The 27879-nt window shown below is 41.0% G+C and overlaps 1 protein-coding gene across 1 annotated transcript; it reads left to right on the top strand.

The window, feature by feature from the left end:
- b4galt2 (UDP-Gal:betaGlcNAc beta 1,4- galactosyltransferase, polypeptide 2) lies at positions 1-27862 on the top strand (the record flags this gene model as incomplete). Its single annotated transcript, XM_079451962.1, has 5 exons — positions 1-90; positions 646-833; positions 5654-5776; positions 19603-19707; positions 24564-27862. The coding sequence occupies 5 exons, from the start codon at positions 1-3 to the stop codon at positions 24712-24714; spliced, it is 657 nt and encodes a 218-aa protein (XP_079308088.1). The 3' UTR covers positions 24715-27862.
- Between the last annotated feature and the right edge of the window lie 17 nt (positions 27863-27879).

Raw genomic sequence — 27879 nt, 5'->3', positions numbered from 1 at the left:
ATGGTAGATATCAAAATCCGTTTACGGAAGTCGTGCCACTCGGCTGCCATGTTTGCAACGGCTCTGGCAAGTCAACAGTCTCTTGGAATGGTGGAAGGCAGCTATTTCTAAAATCGCTGGCAAATATCACAATTTATTAACACATTTCCTCAATGATTAACCTGATATGGACTATACCATAACTTTGGTTTGCTAACCTTTTTTGAGGTTCTCAAACCAACCTTTTGATGTTGAGCACAGAGGCTGCCAAGCGCCGCACAAGAGCCCCGCCAAAGATAATCGTCAGTCTTTATCGTATGACGATTGGATCTTTATACTGGAAGGGCTGGTCTTTCTTTGCTGGAGCAGCCATATTGACCGTTGCGTTCTCCGCCATTTATTGTAATGGCAGTGGTGCATGTTATTAATATATTATCTTAGGAGATATGTACCTAAAAATGTCTAATTTGCTCTGGGGTGCGAGAAATTACTTAATGAGCACGTCAATGATTCTTTGTTGATATATTTCCTGTTGCAACAGGCAGTCTGTAGTTTTTCGTATCAATCTTTTATTTGGACAGTTACAAACGTAGTAAAGTCTACACAATTGAGTTATATTGTCATTGCAGCAACTGAATTTGTTGTGTTTTCTCTGTTGTGTTTCAGCTTGGGGAAGACACGTTTAACCGTGCCAAGCTTCTTAATGTCGGTTACACGGAGGCTCTGAAAGATGCAGAATACAACTGCTTTATTTTCAGCGATGTGGATCTGATTCCTATGGACGACCGGAACCTCTACCACTGTTACGACCAGCCCCGGCATTTCGCTATTGCCATGGACAAATTTGGCTTCAGGTAACACATCAAATATTGATTGAATAGGAACCAGCATTGTATAATGGATGTATTATTTTATCTCACTTTCATAACCATATTTCCTTTACGATTCACAAATAATCAAAGTCACCGCTGAAAATGCAATAAAATAAAACCAAGGCCATGTTTTTATATGAATTTAATATCCTTGTTGAATTGTGGCTTTGTCAGAGTTTATTACAAATACGCGGGGCTGTGGGATTATTTGTATTTCCCTACATATTAATAGATGCCATGTCTGTCTTTTTCTGTTCCTTTACAAAGAATAGAGTCAGTTAATCAAAGATCGAGGGCTGTCTGTCAAACTCTATGCTTTAGATAATTCATTATGTTTCGCTCTCTCCTAGTTGAGATATGTCTTATTATGCTGTGCATGTCTGGAGCTTAAGAATGCAGCTGGTTTATAATATATAAAATATACATTTGACCTAGCAGTGTAGGCGGACATCAGCCTTTGTATTCATTTTCTAAAGATGGTTATTTAGCTGTTATAGACCATTTCTCTTCAAGCGTCACACTGGGGATATTAAAGCACTCGTGGACACGTTTCACACAGAATGTTTTCTTGTTAAACTCACAATGAATTTTGTCCGTCTTCTGTCAGTAAATATTGGCCTTTGCTCTGCAGTGTTTAATTTCCTGTCTGTGTGTGATGGGACCAAAGACGATCTAAATTCTTAGCTCTGTATCATCCATATGAAGAAATTCACTGGTCATGTCTGTCTGTACATGTAAGCAGTGTTCGGGATGTTACTAATTATGATATCCTTTTCATAGATTGCAATGGGATTTATTCGCTAATTTGGTTGTAAATTACCTAGGGCCATCTGTCGATTTTATTCAGTTCCATTAAAAGAAAAATATGACTATTTGTATTACAGTGATATTTACCTGTCATACACAAAACTCTTCTGAATTTCTCAGGTAACAGTGAAACACATGTGAAATACACACACATAAATGCAAATCTGCATGGACTATATTGACTGTCTAAAGGCCAAGTTTTCGAAGATCCAACCAATTACTGAAGGAAGAAATCAAGTCCCACCCAGCGCTTCCACGTACCTGCTAGTCCCATCCAAGCGCTTCCACGTCCCAGCTGGTCCCGCCCAGCTCTTCTAGGTCCCTGCTGGCCCACCCAGCCCTCCATCAGCAGCCAACTCCCTTTCACCAGTCTCCAAGAAGCTCCAGCCCTTCCTCTCTGTCTTTGTCAGCTACACCTTGGCTCCCTCGTCTCCGCCGTGGTCCGTCATCCCAATGGCTTCACCAGGCTCCCTCGTCCCTCCTGCTCTGCCTTGGTCAGTCGTCGACCATCCACTGCCTTGGGGCTTCAATCCTCTCTGCCCTTATGGCTCTATTCCAGGCTTCTCCTTCCCTTCCCCGTTGGTTTGTTAAGGGAGAGTACTGTAACAACCCAGTGTCTCACCCGGCCACGTCCCTCCCCTGCTTCCAGCTTTCTGTCCCAGCTTTTCCCGCTCTGGATTGCAGGACTATTATCCCCACAAACTATACTCCTCATGATCCCTTGCACATGATTGCACCCGCACCTGAACCTTATTCCCATGGACTCCATATATACCTTGTGTTTTGTTGTGTTCGAGGTCAGGTCTTGTTGACTGTAGTTGTCGTTTTTTTGTCGCTAGTTCATACTAGCGCTTTCTCTCCCATGGACGTTATACTTACCAGTGGACATGATACTTGCCTGTGCATGTTTACCTGTCTGCCTGTTACCTCTGTTTGCACCATTAAAACCTGTTGAACAGTAAGTGGAGTGTGTACATCATCCTTTGGATTTTGCCTAGAAGTGTGACAAAAACAGAGTTGTAAATATTATCTTCCTCTAATTATAAGTATCAATAGCATCAACTACTATTAACACCCCTACTGCTACTTTGGGCACTTATTAACGTCATAGCAGGTCAACAGTCATATGCTAGAAAACTACAGGCCTGTTTCCCTTCTTTCCTTCATTGCCAAAGCCCTGAAGCGAATTGTGTTCAACCAGCTCTCCTCCTTTTTCATGCGAAACAACCTCCTGGACAGCAATCAGTCTGATTTCAAGACCGGTCATTCCACAGAGACTGCACGTGAACGTAGGTTGGTCTTAGTGTTCCTCATATGCGAGAATTCCCGACCACTGCTCTACAACATTAGACATCTGATAGGAAAATTAGACCTTTCCTATCAGAGCACTCTACGCAAGTCCTAGTCCAGGCTCTTGTCTTGTCCAAGCTGGATTATTGCAATGCGCTTCTGGCTGGACTTCCTGCTTGCACAATCAAACCTCTCCAGATGATCCAGAATGCGGCACCAAGAGTGGTCTTCAATGAACCGAAGAGAGCGCATGTAACTCCACTCTTTATCAGGTTACACTGGCTCCCTGTTGCCGCCCGCATAAAGTTCAAAGCTATGCTCCTGGCCTACAAGACCACCACTGGGTCTGCACCATCGTATCTCCACTCGCTAATGCAGACCTATGTTCCTGCCAGATCACTGCGGTCTGCAAAGGAACAACGACTAGTGGTACCAACCCAAAAAGGAAAAAAGTCACTCTCCCGTACCTTCTCTGGATCTGTTCCACATTGGTGGAATGATCTACCTGCTGCTATAAGATCAGCAGACTTGGTAGCCATCTTTAAAAAAAAGCCTAAAAACGCTAAAAATCCTCTTCCGTCAACATGTCGCTGATTGATTTATCCTAATTCTTTTCCCTTTCCTTCTTATTCAAAAAAAGAAAAACTCACTATTCTTAGCCTTGTATACTGTGCTAGGCTTTAATGGACTAGTTTTAATGCACTTATGTATTTTGTTGCCTATGTTGTTATAATTGCTTCCAATGTTTCCTCATCTGTAAGTCGCTTTGGATAAAAGCATCTGCTAAATGACTAAATGTAAATGTCATATCTCCTTGAATGGGGGAAGGCAGATATTTCCAAAATCACTGGTAAAAATCACAACTAAATAATGATTAACCTGAGACGGACAGTATTATAATTTTCGTTTGCTAAGCATGATTTGCGCATTTAATTTTAGTCAAAGCCATATCTGTCTGTCAGTGTGATGCTAAATACAGGAGCTGTGCCTAACAAAATCACACTACCTGCTTAATGCTGTAGCGAAATTTTTGCTGTTATTGAATTTCGTTATATTTCTCTGTGGACAGACTTATCTAAACAAATGCTACTGACCGTCTCTCAAGCGTCGCCTGCCTCCTATCATCTGTAGGCTTATAATTCCTTTTCCCTTTGTGAGTGAGTCACACTATGTGTTTGCCTCAGCCGTTCAAGGAGTCCTTAATATCACAGTATTTAATAAGCGGTGCACCTTTAGAGAATTTCACGCTTTTGGAGCGGGGCTGAACTTCAGCCATACTGTTTCTGTGAAGACTGCTGCTGCAGCAGATGGTCTCATTAATTTTAGCTTGTTGTCTTTTAACGTGGGTTTGTGGATGCGTATTTAAATGTGTGTGTGAGCGTGCAAAGGTGGTTGCTTCTACCTCTCCCTTATGTTGTGAATTTGTTTGTGTAGGCGGATGTGGGTGCTGTCGATGGCAATTCTAGAGTAGCCCAAGGCGCACCCCCAGGGTTAACCCATGATGCACTTGCCAGTTCATACCCCGGAGGGCCTTTTGAAAGGAAAGACACAGAGACCATGTTATATAACTAAGTACAGAGAGTCATCAGGGTCTTGTATGTATATTTTGGCCTAGAATGGAGTATTTATCAGATAACTCTGATTTGATGGTGCGGTCCTGCTCTTTGAGCTCTGTTCTTTAAAGCCCTTTGAAGCAAAGCCCAATTCAGTGGTTTGTGGCACACTTAAGCTTTTACAGGCCTGCGGGGTGGCCATGAGTAGAGAAGAAATGAAATCATTTCAAAATTTTGGATCCCCTGTGGGAGGATTGTATTGCTCTCTAGATTCGCTCATACAAGATGCAATTTTGTCAAATTCAAACACTTTGGTTGGCTGACTAAGGGGCTTTAGTTCAGAGAGGGTCTGCAGCCTGGTTCCGTCAGTCTACCGTTTTGAAAACAAATAAAATCATTGCAAATCTAAAGCTGTGTTCAAGATGGACCGTAGGAGTCCATAGGCTAAAATGACTGACTATTTTGGGTAATATGTTAGAAGTGTTTTAGTGAAAATGGTAACACTTTGCAATGTTGTGTTTGTTAACATTAGTTAATAAATTAGTTAACATGAACTAGCAAGGAACGATACTTTGTTCATTTTGGTTCTTGTTCATTTCAGCATTTACTAATACAATTTTTCAATCAAAAGTTGCAAATGTAAAAATAAGTTAATGCACCATGAACTAATATGAACAATTGCATTGACATTAAAGGGATAATTCACCCAAAAATGAAAACTATGTACAACTTTGACAACTTTACAACACCAAAAATTATATTTTGAAAAATGTTGGTAACTGAACAACAGCATTGACTTGCATTGGTTTTGTTTCCATACAATAGAAGGGAATATGAGTACCGCCACTGTTCGGGTAACAACGTTCTTCAAAAAAATCATCTTTTGTGTTTTCATACAGGTTTGAAATGACAAGAGAGTGAGTAAATAATGACAATTGTCATTTTCATCTCTTAAATACATGACAAAAGACTACATTGTTCATTGTACTTACTGCACATACTAATGTTTACTACTCATTGGCCTTACTGCAAATTGTTATGGTGAAAATATTATTGATGACAGGGATGGTCTAATGCCTTAAGATTTATCATCTGGTGGTTGAAAATGTCAGTTAATTGAATGAGAATGACTAAGGTCTATTCTTATTTCAGGCTGCCGTATGCTGGCTACTTTGGAGGGGTTTCTGGCCTTAGCAAAAAACAGTTCCTTAAAATCAACGGCTTCCCTAATGAGTACTGGGGCTGGGGAGGTGAAGATGACGATATATACAACAGGTAAGACCACAATTATGGTTTACATTTGATGTCCAAGTGACTCATTGAACCGTTCTGGCCCATCACCCTGTCAAAATGAGGTTTCATGTCATTTTAAAGGTTACGTTATGTTGTTTTTTTCTAATAAGCTTTAATTTGTCGCTGTACATATTGCTTAAGACGGATTTGATGTCAAAACATATCGAGCACATTTCCCACCAACAACAATTGTCACACCAGCTGTTCAGGCGGTTGATAAAATCCAGCGGTATAATTCAATGGAATTGGGCAGCATAGGAGGGAACGTTGAAAAAGGAAAAGACTTCAAGGGTTTATTTAAATGAAGTATTAGTCAAAGCTTTTTCTTAAATTACAAAGAAACCCAGTAAAAGTCGATTAAAACGTAAATGTTACTTTGGCTGGTGGTTCTCGCCATCCTTTGTTGTATTTGAATAGTGTTAAAACATTTTGAAGGATCTTCTGAAAGAAATGCAATATAATATACACCTTCAGACGTGTATGAAGAACTTCCACAATGAAGCGTTATGTTTTTATTTACTTTAGAATGAGCTATTTCCATCTAGAAAAAAACGCGGGTCTCCTTACATGGAATTCACCATGTTGTTTTTACAGTTTACTCTGAAAAGAGTTCTTGTGCTGTTTCTGGCCATTCGTCTATGAAAAGCAACATCGTGATATGCAGACGTTTACACATCCACATCATACACAGAATCAAGCACAGAAATGAGGGCTGACCGTCTGTTGTCTGTCTTTTATGATAATAAATAGCCACGTTTTCACTAGCAATCATTCGTGATATATCAGGGCACTTACACGATAACACGAGTGACGCCGTACAAATCAGCCACAGCACACGTCCCTGAGTGTCAATCTTTTCAGATGTTTGGGGCGCTCTGACAGCTGATAGCTGAAAGTTGATGGTGTGATAAAACGCACCTCTTGTGTTATCTTTTTCATGCCCTCACCCTCTGCTTTTTTCTGACATGATTAGACAAGCTATATAAATAAAAATAGGCTTTCTAGCTTGATATCCGAAAAAGCTTTGATGTTTTAAAGCAACAACGTTCCCCCTGAGATCTATCCCTGCACAAAGCTATTTTTATTGGGAGCTTATGTATATGAAGAGCAAGATGTTGTTTTGCAGGAGTGCATTTCGGGGCTTTAATTATTTTGTGTTCTTGCATGAACTTTTATTTACTCTTTATCTTTTTGGATTTTCTTATTGCTTTCCACTGCTAGTGTTAAAATAACCAGCTTTGCCAACTAATGTAATGTAATATTGGTTTGATTTATACAGCTGCCCCATACAAATATATTCATTAATATATGCACAAAATGTATGTCTTCTGTTGCATTAAAATACAGAGAAAAATCAGCCCAAGTGGCATTTATTTTAAAGATAGAATGCACCCTCGTTTATAAAATAATTTTAATAATAAAACATAAATTTTGTGTTTAAAATGATAGCAAAACTTATTTAAGGATCACAAATTTCACAATGTGCATTGTTCCGAAGCAGCTTTACAGGAGAAAGTAAGAACAACACAAAGAAGGTCAAACACAGCACAGTACATGTTGTTTATAGAACAAGAAAGATTCTTCTAATGTCAGCAGCAGTATCCCGGTGGTTTATTTAGCATATTTTGCATTAAGTGAATGCTTGGCTGTAAAGATGTTTTTAATCTTGATTTAAACGGGGCGAGTGTGTCTGATCCTCGAATAGTATCAGGAAGGCTATTCTAGAGTTTAGGTGCTACGTATGAGAAAGCTCGACCTCCTTTGGTGGATTTAGTTATTCTAGGTGTTATCAGAAGTCCTGAGTTTTGAGATCTTAGAGAGCGTGATGGGTTGTAGTGTGATAGAAGCTCTGTTGGGTAGGTAGGGACTAAACCCTTTAAGGCTTTATAAGTGATTAAAAGAACTTTAAAGTCAATGCGATACTTCATGGGTACCCAGTGAAGGGTTGATAACATTGGGGTTATGTGATCAGTTCTGGCCATATTTTAGCGATCTAAGCCCATGGTCTAAAGCGGACTGCGCAATCCGACTTGGGGCGTGTCAGAATCCATTGTTGCTAGTTAAAGACAGGACGCCTGGTCTAAAAGGGTTGAACCTATTCTCTCTATGAGTGATGGGTGTGTTTTGGGAGTAACATGCAGTAAACAAATCAGAGTCTCATGTCTCATTCCCTTTAAGAGCCAGTTGAGTTTGAGCCATGGCAATTTACAGAGTTTCAAGAGCAACGGCTGAACGCGTCTCCAGAGAGGAAACGCATCTTCTTGTGCACAAGATTAATACACACCAGCAGACCTTCTAAAGGACAAACCAGATTTTTTATCTTTATGTATACAATAATAATCCTGTACATTGTAATCCTAGTCTATTCATTATATGTGACATGTTTGTGAGCTGTTGCTCATCCCTCTGTCTGTAGTAAACAGAATGTACACGTGTTGTACACCCACCTGTAGGCGCATATTACTAACGCGCCTTTTAAATAAATAAAAATACAGTGCCATTGACTTTAGACCAGGTTTTAGTTGGTCAAACAAGCGGTGCTCATGCATCCAAAATCCTGCAACTTTCACGAGCACGGCTCTATGCAGCATGCGCAGCCGGAGATAAAAGTATTCGACATTTTTGTGAACGGCATCCGCAGCCACATCGGTTTAAACCGCCCACCGCGTACCGTGTGAGTCCAGCATTAGTCAAGAACAAAGCATCTCGATGAATGACTTATCAAATCAATATCATGTCGTTCAGAACACAGATTCATATAAGAGATCCACAGCAAAAGCAGTGTTGTAATGAATGTTAATGCCCATATGCAATATTACGTATGGGACTACTATTATACTGTTATATTTGCGTGTGTTCTGCTTTTACAGACAGTGCGCCTGTCATGATTCCGCTATCATGTCATGTTTATTCTTTGTCTTGCAGCGGAGTCATGGCATAGCCTTAGGTTTTGTGTGAGAAAGACATGGCTTTGTTTTGATTCTGACTTGCCATGTGCTTTCTCGTGTCCCGTCAGTGTTCCCGCCCTTTTGTCTCGTTAACCTTCCCTGAGTGTTTCAGTACCCGCACCTGACCCTTGTTAATTATCCTTTGTCTGTCTCCCTTTAAAGCATCCTCGTGTTCATTGTCCTGTGCTCGTTCACTGTGTTTTGTACCTTGTACGTGAATGCTGTTTTCCCGGAAAGCCTGGTTAAGTCTTGCTTCGTGTCTAGTTCTTGTTAGTTTAGTCTTGTCCTTAGTGTTTATGTTCCTAGGTTAGTTAGTCCGTGTCCTGTTTGTAACTATTGTTTATCCTGTCTTGTTTTACCCCCTCGTGGGTTTTTGTTTTCTGTTTTATCGTATATTAAAGTATATCTGTTAACCCCTTCATCCGTGTCTGCCTGCACTTGGGTTCTTCCACCACGTCCACCCTCCACGTTCATGACAGCGCCGATAGAGTGCCATTCAGTAATCTTACCTGGGAACTTTCTTTCAGATGCACAATATAAGTAAATGGCATGTGGGCATAGCTTTGTGTTCTGCTTCAAATTTCCCATCTGACTGGTGGAAAGACACAGAGAGACTCAGAAAGTTGTACACTCAAGCCCCCCTCGGCGAAAGTTTACTACAACATACTGTCACTTCAGTTTGCTTTGGCTCCGGGGACTCTGCCAGCACGACCTCTCTTCCCATGTATTTGAAGGTTACGGGTCTGACAGCATGGGCCCCAGTGCCAGTGGACATTGTTCTCTGCAAGCTTGACATTCTGCAGCTTAGCTTTGAAAAAGAAATGTCCGTCGGCAGATGCGATGAGCCGCATTCTCTTTTTTGACTGAGTTAATATTTGTGTTTGTGGCTGGTGTTAATGTCTGAAGTACTTGTTTTGTGTTTTCCTGTAGTGGCAAAATCGATCCATCAGTTTCTTATAGCCATCAGACCTATTGAAAGATGCTGTACTGATACACAGTAGCAAAGGTCAGTCTCCTTTGTTTCACATGCAGTGTTTAATACAGTCTGTGGGGTCATTCTCAAGCTATACTCAGGAAAAAGTACAGATTCAGACCTTTATACCCATTCGACCTTTAGCCCATTGCAGTATCACTTCCTTCATGGTCAAGCAGTAGTTATTTCCTCAAACTGCTCCTATAGGAAACGTTCCAACAATGACCTTTTTTAACTACAAGTCTTTCACCTGATAAAACTATGTCTGTGGTATGGTTTATCTCTTAATCCTGCTCAATGGAAAGAGCAGACATTATCTAGCTCTGTATGACCGGCATTGAGCTGCAGGCAGGACATAAGGTCATCTCTGCGTGCATTTATGGAGGCATTGTGCATAGAAATAGCTCAGAGGTGTGTGTGTATGTGTGTGTGGATATTGGATGACTGTGTCCTAGCCTCATGCGCCACAAATGTTCCGTCGGACTGGTTTGAAACAAAAAGCAAAGTAAAACAAGCCTTTCGAGGGTTTTGCTGTTCCCCCTGGGCACGTGGACAGAGAATCATCCCGTCATACTTCGATTTTGAACATCTGTGGAGTTTGAGAGAATTGATACCCTGGAGCGACATTTCTCGAACAGAGAAAGGACACAGTGGAAGGCATTAGACAGCCGTGTTCCACCGTGGATTTGAAGCTGAAATTGAAGAGTTACAAAGTGCTCTTGAAAAGACTTTTGGTGTCTTTTTTTGTCAGCTTTTACACAATCGTGTTATGTCTGGTCGTGTGCATGGTCATGCAATACATGGCTTAAAAAACAAGAGGCCAAAGCTTCTGGTGGTGTTTCGTAGCTGGCCTCGATTTTGGACTCATTTGTTTCTGAGGTCAAGTCATGTTTACTTTTTTTTAAGCTTTATTGTGTCTCAAAAACAGCGGTTGCCAACAAGTTGCTAAAAGTGCCTCCATCCATTGGCTGGGACGTTACATGTCACAAGATCTCACAAATAATCTCACAAATAATGCAACATGGACACAAAACTCTAAAAACATAGATTGATATCCATTCACAGAGAAGTCAGTTACCAAAGAACACATTTTTATAAAGTTTTAAAAAGTTGACTTGGTGGTTGGGCTGTTGATATCAAGTGACCATTGTGTGATCTGTTTATAGCCTCATGTTTGCATTTTTACTTCTGCCGATTGTATTTAAGGTAGGCTTAAAATTATATTGATAGACAACACGTGCAAGTATCATAAACCTTTATTAATGACAAAGCTTAGTTTTTGCAGTCTGGCAAAAGTGTATGGGAAAAAACATAGGCTTCAATTTCGGGGGAACCAGTGCGGCGCTAACTTCTGGGTTGGCCTACAAAAATACGTCATCCCTGCACCAGTCTAGAGTCTTGGTGCAATTGTACCGGCAGAAAGACAATGCAACTATACTCCCAGAAGCACATTACTATTTATATGAGTTTTGAACAGTAGATTTGTCAAATACAGAAGGAAACTGCAAGATACACCACACTAGTGTACTGCTTCAGCCTGATGTGCAGTATATACTGTATACTATCCTAAATATTAGACTTAAAAAGAAATAAAACTACATTTAATCCTATAAAATTGTAGTATTGTCGCATTGTCACATGATACAGGAATCTAAGCATTGAATTTTTTTATGTCGCATTTTTAATCCTGTTTTGCACAAAAATGTCTTAAATACTGTCACACTGGATGTTCCATCAAAAGGTAGACGATTCAAGAAAAGCTCATTTATTGTCACATTGTAAATGCAAGGTCAATTCGTATTCCGTTTTGAGGAAGAGAAGAAGAATGTGTTTAAGGAGGCTTGTAAAGAAACAAGAGATTCATGGTCAGCCATTGTCCCATATTGTATGACCACACCTCCATCTGTCCATGTCTCTCTTTCTATTGCTCTCTTTTTCTTTCGTTCGATGTTTTCCTTGATCTTCTTTCATTCTGTGAGCGAGTCACGAAGTTGTAACACGTAGTAATGATTTCAGCTCCCCTCCACTCCAAGGGTTTAATGCCATTAAATAAACTGCCGGGAGGAGGGGAGAGATCCAGAGAAATTCTCATTGAATCCAATCAAGGACATAAACAGATCTCTAGTCAACACTATTAATTATTACTTCACCATTCAGAGAGCCGATGTTCACTTAATCATAAACTGACTTGTTGGCTAATACAGAGTTAATACATCATTGCCGTTTGGGTCAATAATGTGACGCTCAATCTGTTTATTCGTGAATATTTTACACTCAAAATGCATTTGAAATTAACGTTTTAAGGATGAGCACGTTGTCAGGTTTTGACTCAAAATCATTCATGTAAGATGTAGTAATGCCTAGGTGGTGTATCTGTCTAGATGTTTGGGAGAAAAGTTCTGATAAAGAAATGAAATGAGTACTCTGTTTAAAAAACAGTAAAGCTCTCGGAGAGAGAGAGAGAGAGAGAGAGAGAGAGAGAGAGAGAGAGGAAGTGTTGTATGTTGTTATGGTCTGATAATATTAACGTTTGCTTTTGTTGTTTAGGAATACATGATATCCTCCCATTTACCCCTTTCACTCATTCCTGGAGGCGTTTCGATGCTTTTTCTGTCTCCAAGGTCGAGGTTAATTTAGACTAGAGCTTTTGTTTGTTCCCAGCCAAGAGAAAACTCATTTTTCTGTGCAGATGAAAAAGGTCTATTGGAGCCCAAATCTTTAAGATATTCGGCATGGATTTTCAAGGTCGTTACGCAGCACAGCGTTTAGCTTTTTCCCAATCAGACGACTCTCATTGCGTGCCAGCGGCAGAGTAATCACAGCCGTCTGAGCCCAGCACCAGAGGTCTGTCAGTTCAAGGAAGGAGGCTGTGAATGAACCGCCCCATAAGATTTGGAAATGCTGAACGAATAATGACTATTATAGGTGTGTGAACACTTCTGGGAGATTCCAGCGTTGTTGATGTGACGTTTTCGGTCACCACTTGAAATATAAAATCTCTGAGAATGTATGTATTACCATTATAATGAGACATTTGTCTATATCTACCTAAACCCATTGAATAGTTTTAGAAAAACGTTTCATTTCTAAGATGAGGGAAATAAACATGTGTTATGAATATGACAAAAAAGAACACATGGTTTCAAAATCGAATTATGAGATAATACGAGATAATATTTTTTTATCTAACTCGGTCAATATTAAAGATATCGGGGATTTGTTTTACAGAACATTCTTTACACTTTGTCGGATGGTTTTAGGTAGAAAACGGTAAATCAACAAGTATTTTTGAGAGGATTTCTGTGAAATAATAAGTACAAACCAGAAGCAATAATACCCGACAAATGGAGAAGTGATGTCTCTTTATACAACATAAAATTTTAGTTTTCATGTGCTTATGTATGAGGAATATGTAACTAGTCTAAAAGGGATACTTAAATGACTGTGGAATCTTGCTTTAAAGGTCCAATGAGTCATTTTTGGGAGGATCTATGGACAGAAATGCAATATAATATACATAACTATGTTCTCAGAGATGTATAACCTTACATAATGAAGCGTTATGTTTTTATGACCTTAGAATGAGCTTTTTGTGAGTTTGTAAATTGTCCTAGTCCTTCGAAAGGGAGGGTTGGAGTGAGCCGTTGGTTGCAATTCGCAACCTCACGGCTAGATACCGCTAAAATCTTCACATCGCTCCTTTAAAAATAATACTAAAAAGTGCTTTTGAAAGATTAAGAGAAACCACCAAATATTGACAATGTCACAGTATATGACAGCGATCAGTATAGCCAAAATCTTCGGTAAAAACTTTTTTCATGGTAAGGTTGACCTTTCCATGGATTTGCCCTTTTTGAGATGGTGCAAGACAAAAACATTGTATTTACTCAGCAATGTAGATGATTTCAAAATAACATTACAAACAGGCAATTTATTTCCTGTTCAAAATGAAAATAAAATATTTAGCATTTAGTTGCGATTATTGTCACGCATCACATTGCTTCGTATGTCACATTTATTAATCCTGTCCCCCGCGCACCGCTCTTTCTCTCATAATAATCTCGGGCCCTATAATCTCGGGCCCTCAGAAATCTCCTTTCTGTTTCTAGGTCAAGAAAACTCAGCGATTACCTTCAACCTCATAATACGAGAGCGAGGCCCATTGTCATATAATAATGCAACTCGAGGGATTGAACTGAATCAGAATTAAATAAATCATAAATCATAAGACCCCACGCATACACACACGCATGCCCTCGTTCTCCTCGAAAGGATTTCCATCTAATCAAACACTTTAAGGAAGCCATCCAGAAATACAGCGTGAGGCGCAGGGTCCTGATGCTCAGATGACAAACATAAGATTTGTGCTGATGCCAGGACCTTGAGCCAAGCTGAGAGATTAGAATGGTTAGATTGTTCAAGCAATCCTGAGTTTCATCTAAGCTGTAGTTATTTAAACAAATGTGATTGTTCTGCAGGCAGGGGTGAGTGTGTACGGATATGTTCGGCCTTGCTGTTCTCTTCGACGAAAGCTCCAACAGAATTCAAAGCTATTGACTTTTACTGTTTTAACTCAATTGTTTTCTGCCTGTTTGGCATTTTTGGCATCCATGTTGGTTAATGAGTCTTTTATTAGCGTCAGCTTCTGGATGTTGATTGTTTGTTTATTAGGGAAAGTCTTGAGTACGGTGGCCCACTGGTGCACAGCACAACAAAATTTTAAAACCAAATACAAGTTCACAACGCAATCACAGCTAAAACACAACGGAATAAATCCACAACACAACGGATTTGAGTCACAACACAACAGAGTAAAGCCGCAACACAACGGACTCGAGTCACAACACAACGGAGTAAAGCCGCAACACAACGGACTCGAGTCACAACACAACGGAGTAAAGCCACAACACAACGGACTCGAGTCACAACACAACGGAGTAAAGCCGCAACACAACGGACTCGAGTCACAACACAACGGAGTAAAGCCGCAACACAACGGACTCGAGTCACAACACAACGGAGTAAAGCCACAACACAACGGACTCGAGTCACAACACAACGGAGTAAAGCCGCAACACAACGGACTCGAGTCACAACACAACGGAGTAAAGCCGCAACACAACGGACTCGAGTCACAACACAACGGAGTAAAGCCGCAACACAACGGACTCGAGTCACAACACAACGGAGTAAAGCCGCAACACAACGGACTCGAGTCACAACACAACGGAGTAAAGCCGCAACACAACGGACTCGAGTCACAACACAACGGAGTAAAGCCGCAACACAACGGACTCGAGTCACAACACAACGGAGTAAAGCCGCAACACAACGGACTCGAGTCACAACACAACGGAGTAAAGCCGCAACACAACGGACTCGAGTCACAACACAACGGAGTAAAGCCGCAACACAACGGACTCGAGTCACAACACAACGGAGTAAAGCCGCAACACAACGGACTCGAGTCACAACACAACGGAGTAAAGCCGCAACACAACGGACTCGAGTCACAACACAACGGAGTAAAGCCGCAACACAACAGACTCGAGTCACAACACAACGGAGTAAAGCCGCAACACAACGGACTCGAGTCACAACACAACGGAGTAAAGCCGCAACACAACGGACTCGAGTCACAACACAACGGAGTAAAGCCGCAACACAACGGACTCGAGTCACAACACAACGGAGTAAAGCCGCAACACAACGGACTCGAGTCACAACACAACGGAGTAAAGCCGCAACACAACGGACTCGAGTCACAACACAACGGAGTAAAGCCGCAACACAACGGACTCGAGTCACAACACAACGGAGTAAAGCCGCAACACAACGGACTCGAGTCACAACACAACAGAGTAAAGCCGCAACACAACGGACTCGAGTCACAACACAACGGAGTAAAGCCGCAACACAACGGACTCGAGTCACAACACAACGGAGTAAAGCCGCAACACAACGGACTCGAGTCACAACACAACGGAGTAAAGCCGCAACACAACGGACTCGAGTCACAACACAACGGAGTAAAGCCGCAACACAACGGACTCGAGTCACAACACAACGGAGTAAAGCCGCAACACAACGGACTCGAGTCACAACACAACGGAGTAAAGCCGCAACACAACGGACTCGAGTCACAACACAACGGAGTAAAGCCACAACGGACTCGAGTCACAACACAACGGAGTAAAGCCACAACACAACGGACTCGAGTCACAACACAACGGAGTAAAGCCGCAACACAACGGACTCGAGTCACAACACAACGGAGTAAAGCCGCAACACAACGGACTCGAGTCACAACACAACGGAGTAAAGCCGCAACACAACGGACTCGAGTCACAACACAACGGAGTAAAGCCGCAACACAACGGACTCGAGTCACAACACAACGGAGTAAAGCCGCAACACAACGGACTCGAGTCACAACACAACGGAGTAAAGCCGCAACACAACAGACTCGAGTCACAACACAACGGAGTAAAGCCGCAACACAACGGACTCGAGTCACAACACAACGGAGTAAAGCCGCAACACAACGGACTCGAGTCACAACACAACGGAGTAAAGCCGCAACACAACGGACTCGAGTCACAACACAACGGAGTAAAGCCGCAACACAACGGACTCGAGTCACAACACAACGGAGTAAAGCCGCAACACAACGGACTCGAGTCACAACACAACGGAGTAAAGCCGCAACACAACGGACTCGAGTCACAACACAACGGCGTAAAGCCGCAACACAACGGACTCGAGTCACAACACAACAGAGTAAAGCCGCAACACAACGGACTCGAGTCACAACACAACGGAGTAAAGCCGCAACACAACGGACTCGAGTCACAACACAACGGAGTAAAGCCGCAACACAACGGACTCGAGTCACAACACAACGGAGTAAAGCCGCAACACAACGGACTCGAGTCACAACACAACGGAGTAAAGCCGCAACACAACGGACTCGAGTCACAACACAACGGAGTAAAGCCGCAACACAACGGACTCGAGTCACAACACAACGGAGTAAAGCCGCAACACAACGGACTCGAGTCACAACACAACGGAGTAAAGCCACAACGGACTCGAGTCACAACACAACGGAGTAAAGCCACAACACAACGGACTCGAGTCACAACACAACGGAGTAAAGCCGCAACACAACGGACTCGAGTCACAACACAACGGAGTAAAGCCGCAACACAACGGACTCGAGTCACAACACAACGGAGTAAAGCCGCAACACAACGGACTCGAGTCACAACACAACGGAGTAAAGCCGCAACACAACGGACTCGAGTCACAACACAACGGAGTAAAGCCGCAACACAACGGACTCGAGTCACAACACAACGGAGTAAAGCCACAACACAACGGACTCGAGTCACAACACAACGGAGTAAAGCCGCAACACAACGGACTCGAGTCACAACACAACGGAAATGCTCCGGAGCACTAAAGTTATTATTATTGTTCTACATTTTTATGGGCACATTCGGCACTTCTGTGCTTTGTCTAGGGCAGACAGCAGCGGGAGAGAGATCTGGGAGAGCATTAAGGATTTTCGCGCTGTTTAATAAAGCCGGGGACAAACAGCGAATAGACTTTTTTCTTTCAACCGGAGTAGATTCTAGTCTTTGACAGTCAGAAAAGAGCACACGACTGCTTCAGACCATTATACACATTAACACATTAAATTAATGATGACGACTGGACTTTCTGCTAAACCAACTAATCTATTGATCTATTTATTGATATAAATGAGCAAGCTTTGGATCATAAACCGCAATGCTCCCGTTTTTTTACACTTGGTTATGCGTTAATTGTTTTAGAGGTTATGCATGCATAATAAAGGTTAAATACATTGGTAATTAAAACAATATTTAATAGAGTAATCTATTATTCGTGACATCCAAAAAACGAATGCAGGCTAAGTCCAGAGCTTGCACACTGAAAGTGAGATGAGATGGGCATTATCTGCATCTGAATACAGACTTAAAGGTGAAAATTACTTTAATCAAAATAATAATAAAAAATACAACGTGTTTTTATCGCTTGATTGAAATTTGACTGCTTAGCCATCTTGAAAACAAGACTATATGTTCTTCTGTACCCTTATACACACAAACAGCGTAAACTATAGCTTTTATTTTTGATTGACAATTTATATTTAGCTTAAGATGACTATCCTTTTTCATGAAAGAAAACGTTTCGTTTTAATTGCACCTGCTGCTGTGTGTTCTTCTGCATTTATAAATAATAATAAACGTGTATTTTCGTTGAAAACAGCAGTGTTTGTCATTTAAAAAACACCTATACAATAATAACCCAATGATAGCTTATTCATTTGTATTTTTGTCAGCTTTTCTCAAATTTTTCCTGTCTGTTCACCGTTTCAAGTGCATTCATAATGTCAGTCGCAGGTGGCCATGGTAAATATCAATTATTTAACCAAAATGTGGACACAGACATTTATTTCCGTATTCCGTTTAATAATATTTAGCTATAAATGGAAAAAACATTAAAAAAAACATATGCACAGTTAAAAGAACTCAGAGGCTACCATACCCGGTATGATAGTGGAGGTTTTGTTATTCATTCTTTCAATCCAAATGATGTAGGCTAGAAGCAGCGGAGGTGAACTTACACTCTGTTTGTTAAGGCAGAATGTCAATGCAAATATAATCTTGTGGTGTATTTATAAATTATGCTTGTGTAAACTCTGCTGGTCAAGGTGACTGGTCAAGGATTATCCTGTGTTATTAGTTTTGAGCAGCAGTCGCGAATGTCAAACTCAGTTTCAGTGGAAGACATGCGGCCAAAATCCTTCCACTGGCACGGCTCTACGCAAGCACTCTTTTTGTGAGCGGCATCCACACTAGCTTTAATCTATCAACATTTTACTGAGCTCAAAACTCAGAGAACATAGTTTTAATAATGGAATTCCTGAAGCTATATAACCTCACAAAAATAAGACGAATACAGAGATTTCAATAAAGATTACAGAGTGGGTTGATTTGCAAGTTAATAAACATGATACGTGCAAAATGACTTAGTAAACTGTGCCTAACATGAGCGTCATTAGTATTCCTCTTTGCCGCAAAAATTGACTGAGTATATAAAATATACATAAACTTCAGGCAAGTTAGTGACCTTACAAGACCGCCCAGAAACAACACATTTTCACTATGAGAGACAGCAGCGCAGCCACTCCACAGCTGCCTAGTCTGATAAAAGGGCCATTAGAATGTCATGACGAACCAATCAAAGTCAAGCATTCAAAAGCGATATGTAACAAGTCTCAAATTTGTTCAGATGAGATTGTTTGCCATTGATATTCAGTTTTCCCACAGTAGAGCACACATTCCTTTTAAATGCTTTACACAAACAAAGCAGGCTACCAAACCCACTAAAATATCACCCAGCAATACGCGCACCTCGTACCCGAGGTAGCTTTTTCATTTCGAACGTGCCCTCTAGTGGTCGGGATATTTCCGTTGTGACTGGATTCAGCTGTGTTGTGATTCGATTCTGTTTTGTTGTGGCTTTATTCCGCTGCGTTGTGTCTTCATTGCATGTTTTGTGGCCTTATTACGTTGTGCTGTGCACTAGTGGGCCACCGTACTTGAGTCAGTAAAAGTGAATGTAATGTAAACTTGGCTACATCAATACTGAAAGACGACTAGAGCAGACCTGTAACTGTGTATGCATTTATATTTTATAATTTTGTGCTTTTTTACTGTCTTTAAGGTCCTTAGGTTTTAAACAACTACTGACTGTGTCATCGGATCTCATTTTGATGGCTTGAGCCCAATCAATCGGTCAATATGAAACCTCACAGTGAAAATGCTAACTGTAATGTTCCTCTCTTTTTCCCTCAGAATCACACTAAATGGGATGAAAGTATCTCGGCCCGATGTGAGAATCGGCCGCTACAGAATGATCAAGCACGAGAGAGACAAACACAATGAACCAAACCCTCAGAGGTAAGAAATCCCTGTGGAGTTTCAAACTATCTTCCCTGACAGTACCATCACTGCTGAAGACTATGAGCTCTGCTGGGAAGCTTTAAATATTTCCACTTATCCTATTATTTTGACTTATTGATCTGCAGAGCGTTTGAGGATCATCTGAAACAGCTTGATATTACAGAAACTTTGCAAACTTTAGGCAGATTGCATTCTTGTGTACAGTTTGACTGCTGTAGAGAGCAGCCATTGCTTTAGAGCTTGTGCTTCTGTGACAACTTGTATTCAGACGTCTCTGATTTCATCACTTTATCACTTAAAATGTCACTGTTATTATTTACATGCGCTTGAATTTTAATCACAAACATTGTACATGCAGTTTTTGCATTGTTACATGCAAGTTTGTCAAAGACTTCTTGTCCAGATCGGAAAATGATCATAATTATTTTATTATTATTTGTTTTTGGATCTGTAAATGCTGTACTCTTTCAGAAGATGTATAACAGCACCCCCTACTGTATGACAGTGAAAACATGGAAAGCTGGCAAGCCTTGTCATAAATTACAGAAAAACAGAGATGGTCCACACTGAAGAACACGAGATCCAGAGTGGTTCCACTTTATATACTAAAGGCGGATTTTTCTTTTGGGTCAGACCTACGTCATAGATCCTACGCCTTAAGCAAAACATTGGTTTTGTTTTATACTTCTGCGTTGTTGTCCGAGTCGACATCCAATGACCTAGTCGTCGGTGTCCTGGGGCGTGTTGCTTGTGCACGCAAGATAAGAGCCAAAGAAGAAGCAACTTGTTGTGTACATTGACGTCAAGTAAACAGACACTTTTTTTGCGACTTGAGTTGTTAAATACAGAATAACAATAATTTACTTGGATAATTCATTCAGAAATGCGTATGAGTAAACGCGTCACTATTGCAGTTTTTTTATCTGACAGCGGAGTTGCATTGAGTTGACGCATTGTTACGCGTTGTTAGAGAGGGGAGCGTCAGGCTAAGGTCTAGGTTCGATGCAGAACCATAAATCAAGCTTTAGCAACAATTTGTAGAGTAATGCCGAGTTCACACTGCAAGGTTTTGGCCAGGATTTTCAGTCGTCAACAGGTTTTGAGAAATCACAGACAAATTTCGCTTCACGGCGAAGATTGGGTGTTTTGTTTACAAATGACAATTTTTTCTATGCAAACCCTGTCTAACTTTTCTGAAATATCTGGGGCTACAAGAGAGTTTTTTGTCCTCTCGTTGTCCTCAATATGGTTGTGTGTATTTATGAATAGGCCAGACGTCACAGTGTGAAATATCCCAATCAATGAGTCGATAAGTCCATCCGCCGGCGCAGGGCTTCTAGCCAGATTGTTCCCAGGTATAAAAAAAGCTTTACAGAGACCATCTAATTGCAAACCGATTCCTGCGGCTGCAAGTTGGTCCACTCTTTCATGGTGGTTGTCAATCTTGGGAGAGCTCTAAGCGAAACGGCAGGACAGAAGCAAAGGAACGCTATTAAAAGTTGGGATTGGTCTTTTTCTCTGGTAAAGGGTTTCACTCACTGTGCAAAGATAAGAGTTTGTCCTTTATTCGCTTTGGCTCCGTTTAATTCTTATTCTCTCTCCCTTGATCTCTTTCTCATTCCCTGGTTTACGGTCCATTTATGTCTCTCTCTCATCGAGTGCCTCAGACAATTGAAGTAATGAGTGAAGCCCACCCTGCAAGCCACACGTGCATGCTAAACTCATCTTCGCTGGAGAGGACAGAGCGCGGGCTAGAGATGAATGAGGTGTCGCCGCTGAAGTTAATGAATTGAAACGTGTCACTCCAGACTGTCGTTTGTTTGTGTTCGGTCTCAAACTGAAAAAAGGACACAATGCCTTCGGTTCAAGCATCAGACCGGAAAATGTGCATGAATTGTCATTCCCTAGAAAATGTTTTGCATCATTTTCAATCAACCTAGGAATCCTCTGTCACAACCTTGCTAGAAAAAGCGGTTCTGCATGCAGTTGTCATATCACAATAAAGGTTCTCGATATTAACATTTTCCATTTGTGCCAACCACAATCATTTTATACCTAGACACTTGTATTGTAGTTTCGGCAGTAAAGTTGCACTGAAAAGAGTCCATGGAAAACCGATTTAGGTCTCCCCAAAGACACTGTCAAAAGTTTCTCAAAAGAAATCCACTTTTTATTGTCTGTAGATTTCCATTCCTTTTCCATAAAAAAATAACCTTCATGTGAATTATTTCTGTGGATAACATACAGTTCTTCAAAAGAAACCTACTAGGAACACTTTAAAAAGAACCTTTGTTCATATACTGTAAGATGGCACTGCTGTGAGAAACCTTTTGCATCACCTGTGTTTTTTGGAGTGAATGTTACTTTGAGGGGCTGTGTGGAGACTTTACTGGCATCTAGTGGTGAGGTAGCAACCAACAGCTCACTCCCCTCCATTTCGAAGCAGTACGGTGGCTGGCACAGAACTAAGATGTCTTCACGTTTTCGCATCTTTCCCGAATGAGAGAACGTATTTATGAAACACGCTCTGTAGAGCAGTTTGTCCGTTTAGGGCTACTGTAGAAACAACAACATGATGAATTCCATGCAAGGGGTACTAAAACATAACTCTTCATTATGTAAGGTCTTTATACCCCTCTGCAGACATAGTTATGTATATTATATTGCATTTCTGTCAATAGATCCTTCAAAATTTTCAATCGTACATCTAGAGTGCATGCTGAAAGTTTGCTCTTTTATAAAACTAGTGAGAACTAAATCAAGTCTCCCGAGCTTTGAAAGAACAGCTTCTGAGCAATGCAGGTTTTTTCCTGAGGCTTTTGAGCTGCATTTGTCGCACATTCACTTATTTTCCTGATCCATGACAGTTTTGCTTTGGCTTCGTCTCAGGTCAGCGATAAGCTTTGTTTTAGTGGTATTTTAGGTGCGTTATATGTCAGGCATGAAGGAGTGAGCCATCTGCATGATGTATGATGATAAAAATCCACAGGCTCCAGTTGGACCGGCCAAAATGACAATCAATATATCAAGAAGAGCACTCTCAAATTGATGGATCTCAATGCCAGCCTCTAAAACAGTCCCTGACTCCGGCATGCAGGCCTCATATAACCTACATCAGTGACGGTGGCCGTCTCAATTCCTCCGGACATCTGATAATAATTCATTAGCAAAATAAAGGGAATCATATGGACTTACTTTAGATATGATTCTGCATTAGCGGCTTGCGGTGCATTCAGGGCTTGTTTTTTTATATGAGGTTTAGTCTCAATCTTAAAGGTCCAGTGTTCACATTTTTGGATGGTCTTTTGATAGAAATGCAATATAATATACATAGCTATGTTTTTAGAGGTGCATAAAGATCTTACAAGATGAGGCGTCGGGTCCCCTTGCATGTAATACGCCATGTTCTGTCTGCCGCCGTAGTGTTTCTAAAGGGAGGGATGGAGTGAGGTCTGGGCATTGTGTTTTTCTTGGAGAGGATGAAAACATGAAGAGCAGCTGATCATTCCTGAGCTCTACGGCAAATGTGCTCTGCACATACACTGCTCGGATCCGGGACGTTGGTAGTAAGCGGTCGTGGCATCATTATTTTAAAAGACGCGTGTTACAGCTGATGAATGTTTGCCCTCCGCACAGCTCTGTCAATGCTACTGCTTTTGTTTGGTCACTGCGTACGAGAGCTTAATACTCCATGATGAGACACTATGCTCGCCAGAGAAAACAAGGATTCTATTCATCAATCGCACACCGGCCCGCATGAATATTAAGTCGACTTCAGCGAAGCCGCAAAGTCTAATTTAATTCAACCGTTAATAACATAAATCATTATTTGCAGTCTGTTTAATGGCCTTTATGCTACCTACAGTGATACTGAAGCTGAAAGCATTACACACATAACTCAAGCAAGCCTTTAATGGAGAACTTTAAAATTCTTCGCTACTCTTGTAGTATTTTGTTTGATTTATAAGTGAAGTTCCTCAGCAGTCACGGTCCGAATGCTGAAATGTATATCAATGTGTGATGTCTTCAAAAAATTGCTGGGCTTGGAAACTTCCGTAGCCTACCGAGCTCATTAAACTAAAATAAACGTATCACGTTATTGATAAACTGGGAGTCTTGTACGCTCTCTTTTTTTGCTTATTTACAGAGCTCCGCGTGTAAAGCACGATTCATTTCGTGTGTATTTCAGCGTAAAGTGTTTTGCTGTATCATGCCTGGAAATGTTTCGTGGCGCTCGTGGAATAGATGTCCGACACGATTCATGGGTGTGATGATGTTTGAACGTTTACGAATGGTATTTCACCACCTGCTGGTTGACATCGGCATGACCGCATGCATGTGCCTCATTGGAAAAGGATGTGTGTGCATTTGGCATACAGTAGACGCTAGAGGAACAGTTCACCCAAAATGAAAATGTGTTGGTTATTTATTCATCCTCATGTCATTTCAAACCTGTATGACTTATTTTTCTGAAGAGCACAAACAACATTGGAGCCCATTGACTTCCATTGTATGGAAACAAAACCACAGAAACATTTCTCTTAGTTTCACAGAAGAAAGTCAAATACTGGTTTTGAATGACATGAGGATGAATAAACGATGATTTTGATTATTTTCATTTTGATCAAACTATTTCTTCAATCTGTGAACCCCTGACCTTGTATTTGCTTACGCAATCCTCTACTTCCAGTACATCTACAGGAACATTAACAATATACGTTAAGCGTTCATTTATTTTTCTCTTTAGTCTGTGAAAATAAAGAAAAGAGATGTGTTTCTCTAAGGTTTTGAGCCCTGTTGTCTCCGTAATGAATAAAAACGATCACACCTAATACTCTTCCGATTTCTTTCAGGTTCAGCAAAATCCAAAACACCAAGAACACGATGAGGAAAGATGGGATCAGCTCGCTGATGTACAGAGTGGTGTCTGTGAAGAAATGCCCACTCTATACCAACATATCTGTAGAGATCGGCAAGCCCCCTCCTAGACCATTCAAAGGATAGAGAGCCACCGCGTCTTGACCACGGGTACCTGAAGTTCACCACACACACGCCCACAAAGTCTGCCCGTAAACTTCCTACGATCACAGCACTGATATGCTGAACAGGTTAGTTCTCAGGAATACATTGGGCCTTGGAAGCTTATTGCGGATTCCTCGACGTAGATTCGAATCCGGATCTGGACACACGGTGTCTTGAGCAAGAAAAACATCATCATACAGTATGCTGTTTTGTTTCCGACATTACGCATACAAGCTAAAGCTCCAAGGCTTTTAAGCGGAAGGATTGGTCAGTTTTGGTGAGTGACCTGTGAACGTTCATGAACAATGAAAAGCCTGGTCACTGTATGTAAATCAGTCAGAAAATACCGTACATTTCAAAAGCGAATGTGTCTTTGTACCTACAAATACTGCAGCGTTTAAATCTTTTCTTTCTATCTCAGATGTTGGTGGACCGTGTGAGGTTGCTCAATTGGTGCTTGAAGTTGGCTCCTTAGATTATCACTCTCTGCTTTCTCTATGTCCTGTTTTTATTTTGAATCGTCTCCACCTGCGTTTCTCTATTGGGACATCGATCAAAGCTGAATTTGAGCATACTTGACACGCGTTACCATGGAGGCGAACTTGAAGAATGAACTTGGGTGACAGTTGTGTGATAGGATTTGACTGAATCTGGACAAAGCCCTACAAGCACATGACTGCGATTTGGTATGAATGGATCGCCGCAGTTGATCGTCTGGCCGCCATAGAGAGGTGCGAAGATAAGAGAACTTTCAATGGAAAATAGAAAGGACTGACGATCAAACCTCTGTATCTATCAACACCTGCTCAAGAAACAACCGTATACTACAAACGATCATTTTTTAGCGTTCGCTTTGAAGCTTCTTATTTAGATCTGTCATATTTCAAGGCTTCTTGAAAACGCGAAGGATACTGCTGATCGCTCGATCTTCAGTCTCGTTGAACTCATACACTTCGGATAAGGACAATCTAGAATACAGAGGTAGAGATATTTACATGACGTCTCTGATATCAAATATAATTCATGAAGATGAACCGTCGGAACTTTTGTTTGTAATTCTTTGAAGGAATTTGTTGTAAAAATTCTCTCAATGTCCGCTCACCCTCGTGAAGTTTTAAGCCCATGTGCAGATGTTTTTGAAGTATACAAAATAAATGTCACACTGATTTTTGATATATTTCAAGTCATATGACAGCCTTGTGTGAGCATCAGACTACATTTTTAAGAATGCACTTATTTAGTAGTGGTCACCTGTATGCAAAAAAAGTGTAAAATATTTGTATCCTGCAAAACACAACAGCATGCGGGTTTGGAACAACATGAGGGTGAGTAAATAATGACTATTTACTTTTTAGGGGGGCTTACACTCACTTACAGCTGTTTTCTTTTCGTTCTTGCGTTTTTTTCTTGCTGTGTCCTTTTCTTTGAATGCCTGCAAACACCAAGCCGATGCCTTCAGATGTTTTATGAGAGGTACACATGTGTCCGCACAGTTTAAGCAATTCTTTCTTTATTATCGGCTTTCGGGAGCTGTGTGTGGACGGCTATTATAATTCTTTCAGCCCAGTACAGGGGAAGCGATTAATGAAAGCCCAGCCGATCTCTCTCTATCCTTTTTAAAAAGTGTTTTCGTAAAAGGTTTCTTGTGTGTTTTTAAGGTATGCTTTGTTTTTGCCTTCCGCCTTTTTACTTTGAGCCTTATCGACCCATTTCATTTCTGTGCGTTTGCAGTCGTGTTGTCTTAACTGCTGACCCAAGCCGAAGACTCCAACATTGCTTTCCTTCACGATGTCTTAAGCACTTCATCACCTCCATCTCATGGGTGTTGCAACCTGTTTGTGTATCACTGCTGTATCACCACGGTGTATACGTAACTGTAAATTTCACCAAACTCCCTAATATTTTCAGACATTTGTGCTTCTTTGATTTTGTGGGATAAACGACCTTAAAGATGCAGTATCCGTACGAATTTTTCACCGAGCTTTGGTCAGGTTTATTCAGATATCGATTTCTTCTAGATGTGTGGCTTGCATTTTGAATGCTTCGAATGAGAGCCGTGCAGTGAATCTTGAACCTTTGACTTGTGAATGAGATTTTAAGGCGATCTTCAGATTCAAAAGACGTTTGGCTTGTCCAAGAATGTCTGCGCAAATGAGGATTCTTTTTCAGTCGCTGTGAAATGAGATTATTTATTTTTAGAGTTCTTGTATCAAGGCGCGTATTGAATTTGAAGATGAAATGTTGCATATCATTTGCATCTACATCATTTTGCGAAATGGAACTCCATATGATTTATATAGCGTGAGTGGAACAAGATTAAATGCTTTCTGTTCGGTGACCTCGCACACGTTGTTGCATGCGACTAGTTGAGCCTCACGCAGCATGTGATCTAATGTGTCATTCTTCCAGTTCTCGACATTTAAAGCATTCTAGTGAGACCGTGTATTTGGATGCTGTGAATTCTGTATCTTCTGTGAATCTGATGTTTAAAAGTAAAAAATGAAATAGAATTTCACGATTTTTCATCTGAATTAGTATGCTTAGTTTTATCTGATAAACTTTATAGCCGCTTTTTTTCTTTGTATCCTTCACGATAGCTGCTTCTGTTCTGCACAACCTGCACAACTCTCATTACCAATTTAGCAAAGCACAAAGATTCTTCAAATCTCACTTTATGGTTCGCAAAATCACACTGATGCCACAATGAAAATAGCTTTTGATATTGATGGTGTTTTGGTTTTCCTTTCTCATCCTTGGGTCAGCATACCCTCCCGCCCTGAGAGCCGTAATGCTTTTCCTTTCTCTTTCCTCCAAATGCCCTTTTGAAATCTGTGCCACCTCTCTTCCCCATCACCCTGTTACCCCTCGGCTGCCCTTCTGAAAGCATCTCATCTGTGCTTGATGGTTGTTTATGTGAGAGAGGGGCAGAGGTGGTTAGATATTACACATTACACAATGAAATGAACTACTACTGACAGCCTCAGGTCTTCATGCCCGAGCCGCATTTTTAAAGACTTGCTGTCTATCGAGGTTTTTTGTACATTGAATGTCAAAAATGCTATATCTTATATAGAATGCATTATGTCATATCAAACATACTTTTTGTATACAATCAATAAATCTGATCTCCAAGAATCTGACTCTGAT

Source organism: Barbatula barbatula (genome assembly GCF_947034865.1).
Source record: "Barbatula barbatula genome assembly, chromosome: 3".
NCBI lineage: Eukaryota > Metazoa > Chordata > Actinopteri > Cypriniformes > Nemacheilidae > Barbatula > Barbatula barbatula.
Note: the sequence above shows the minus strand (reverse complement) of the source record. Positions and strands in the feature narration are given on the sequence as shown.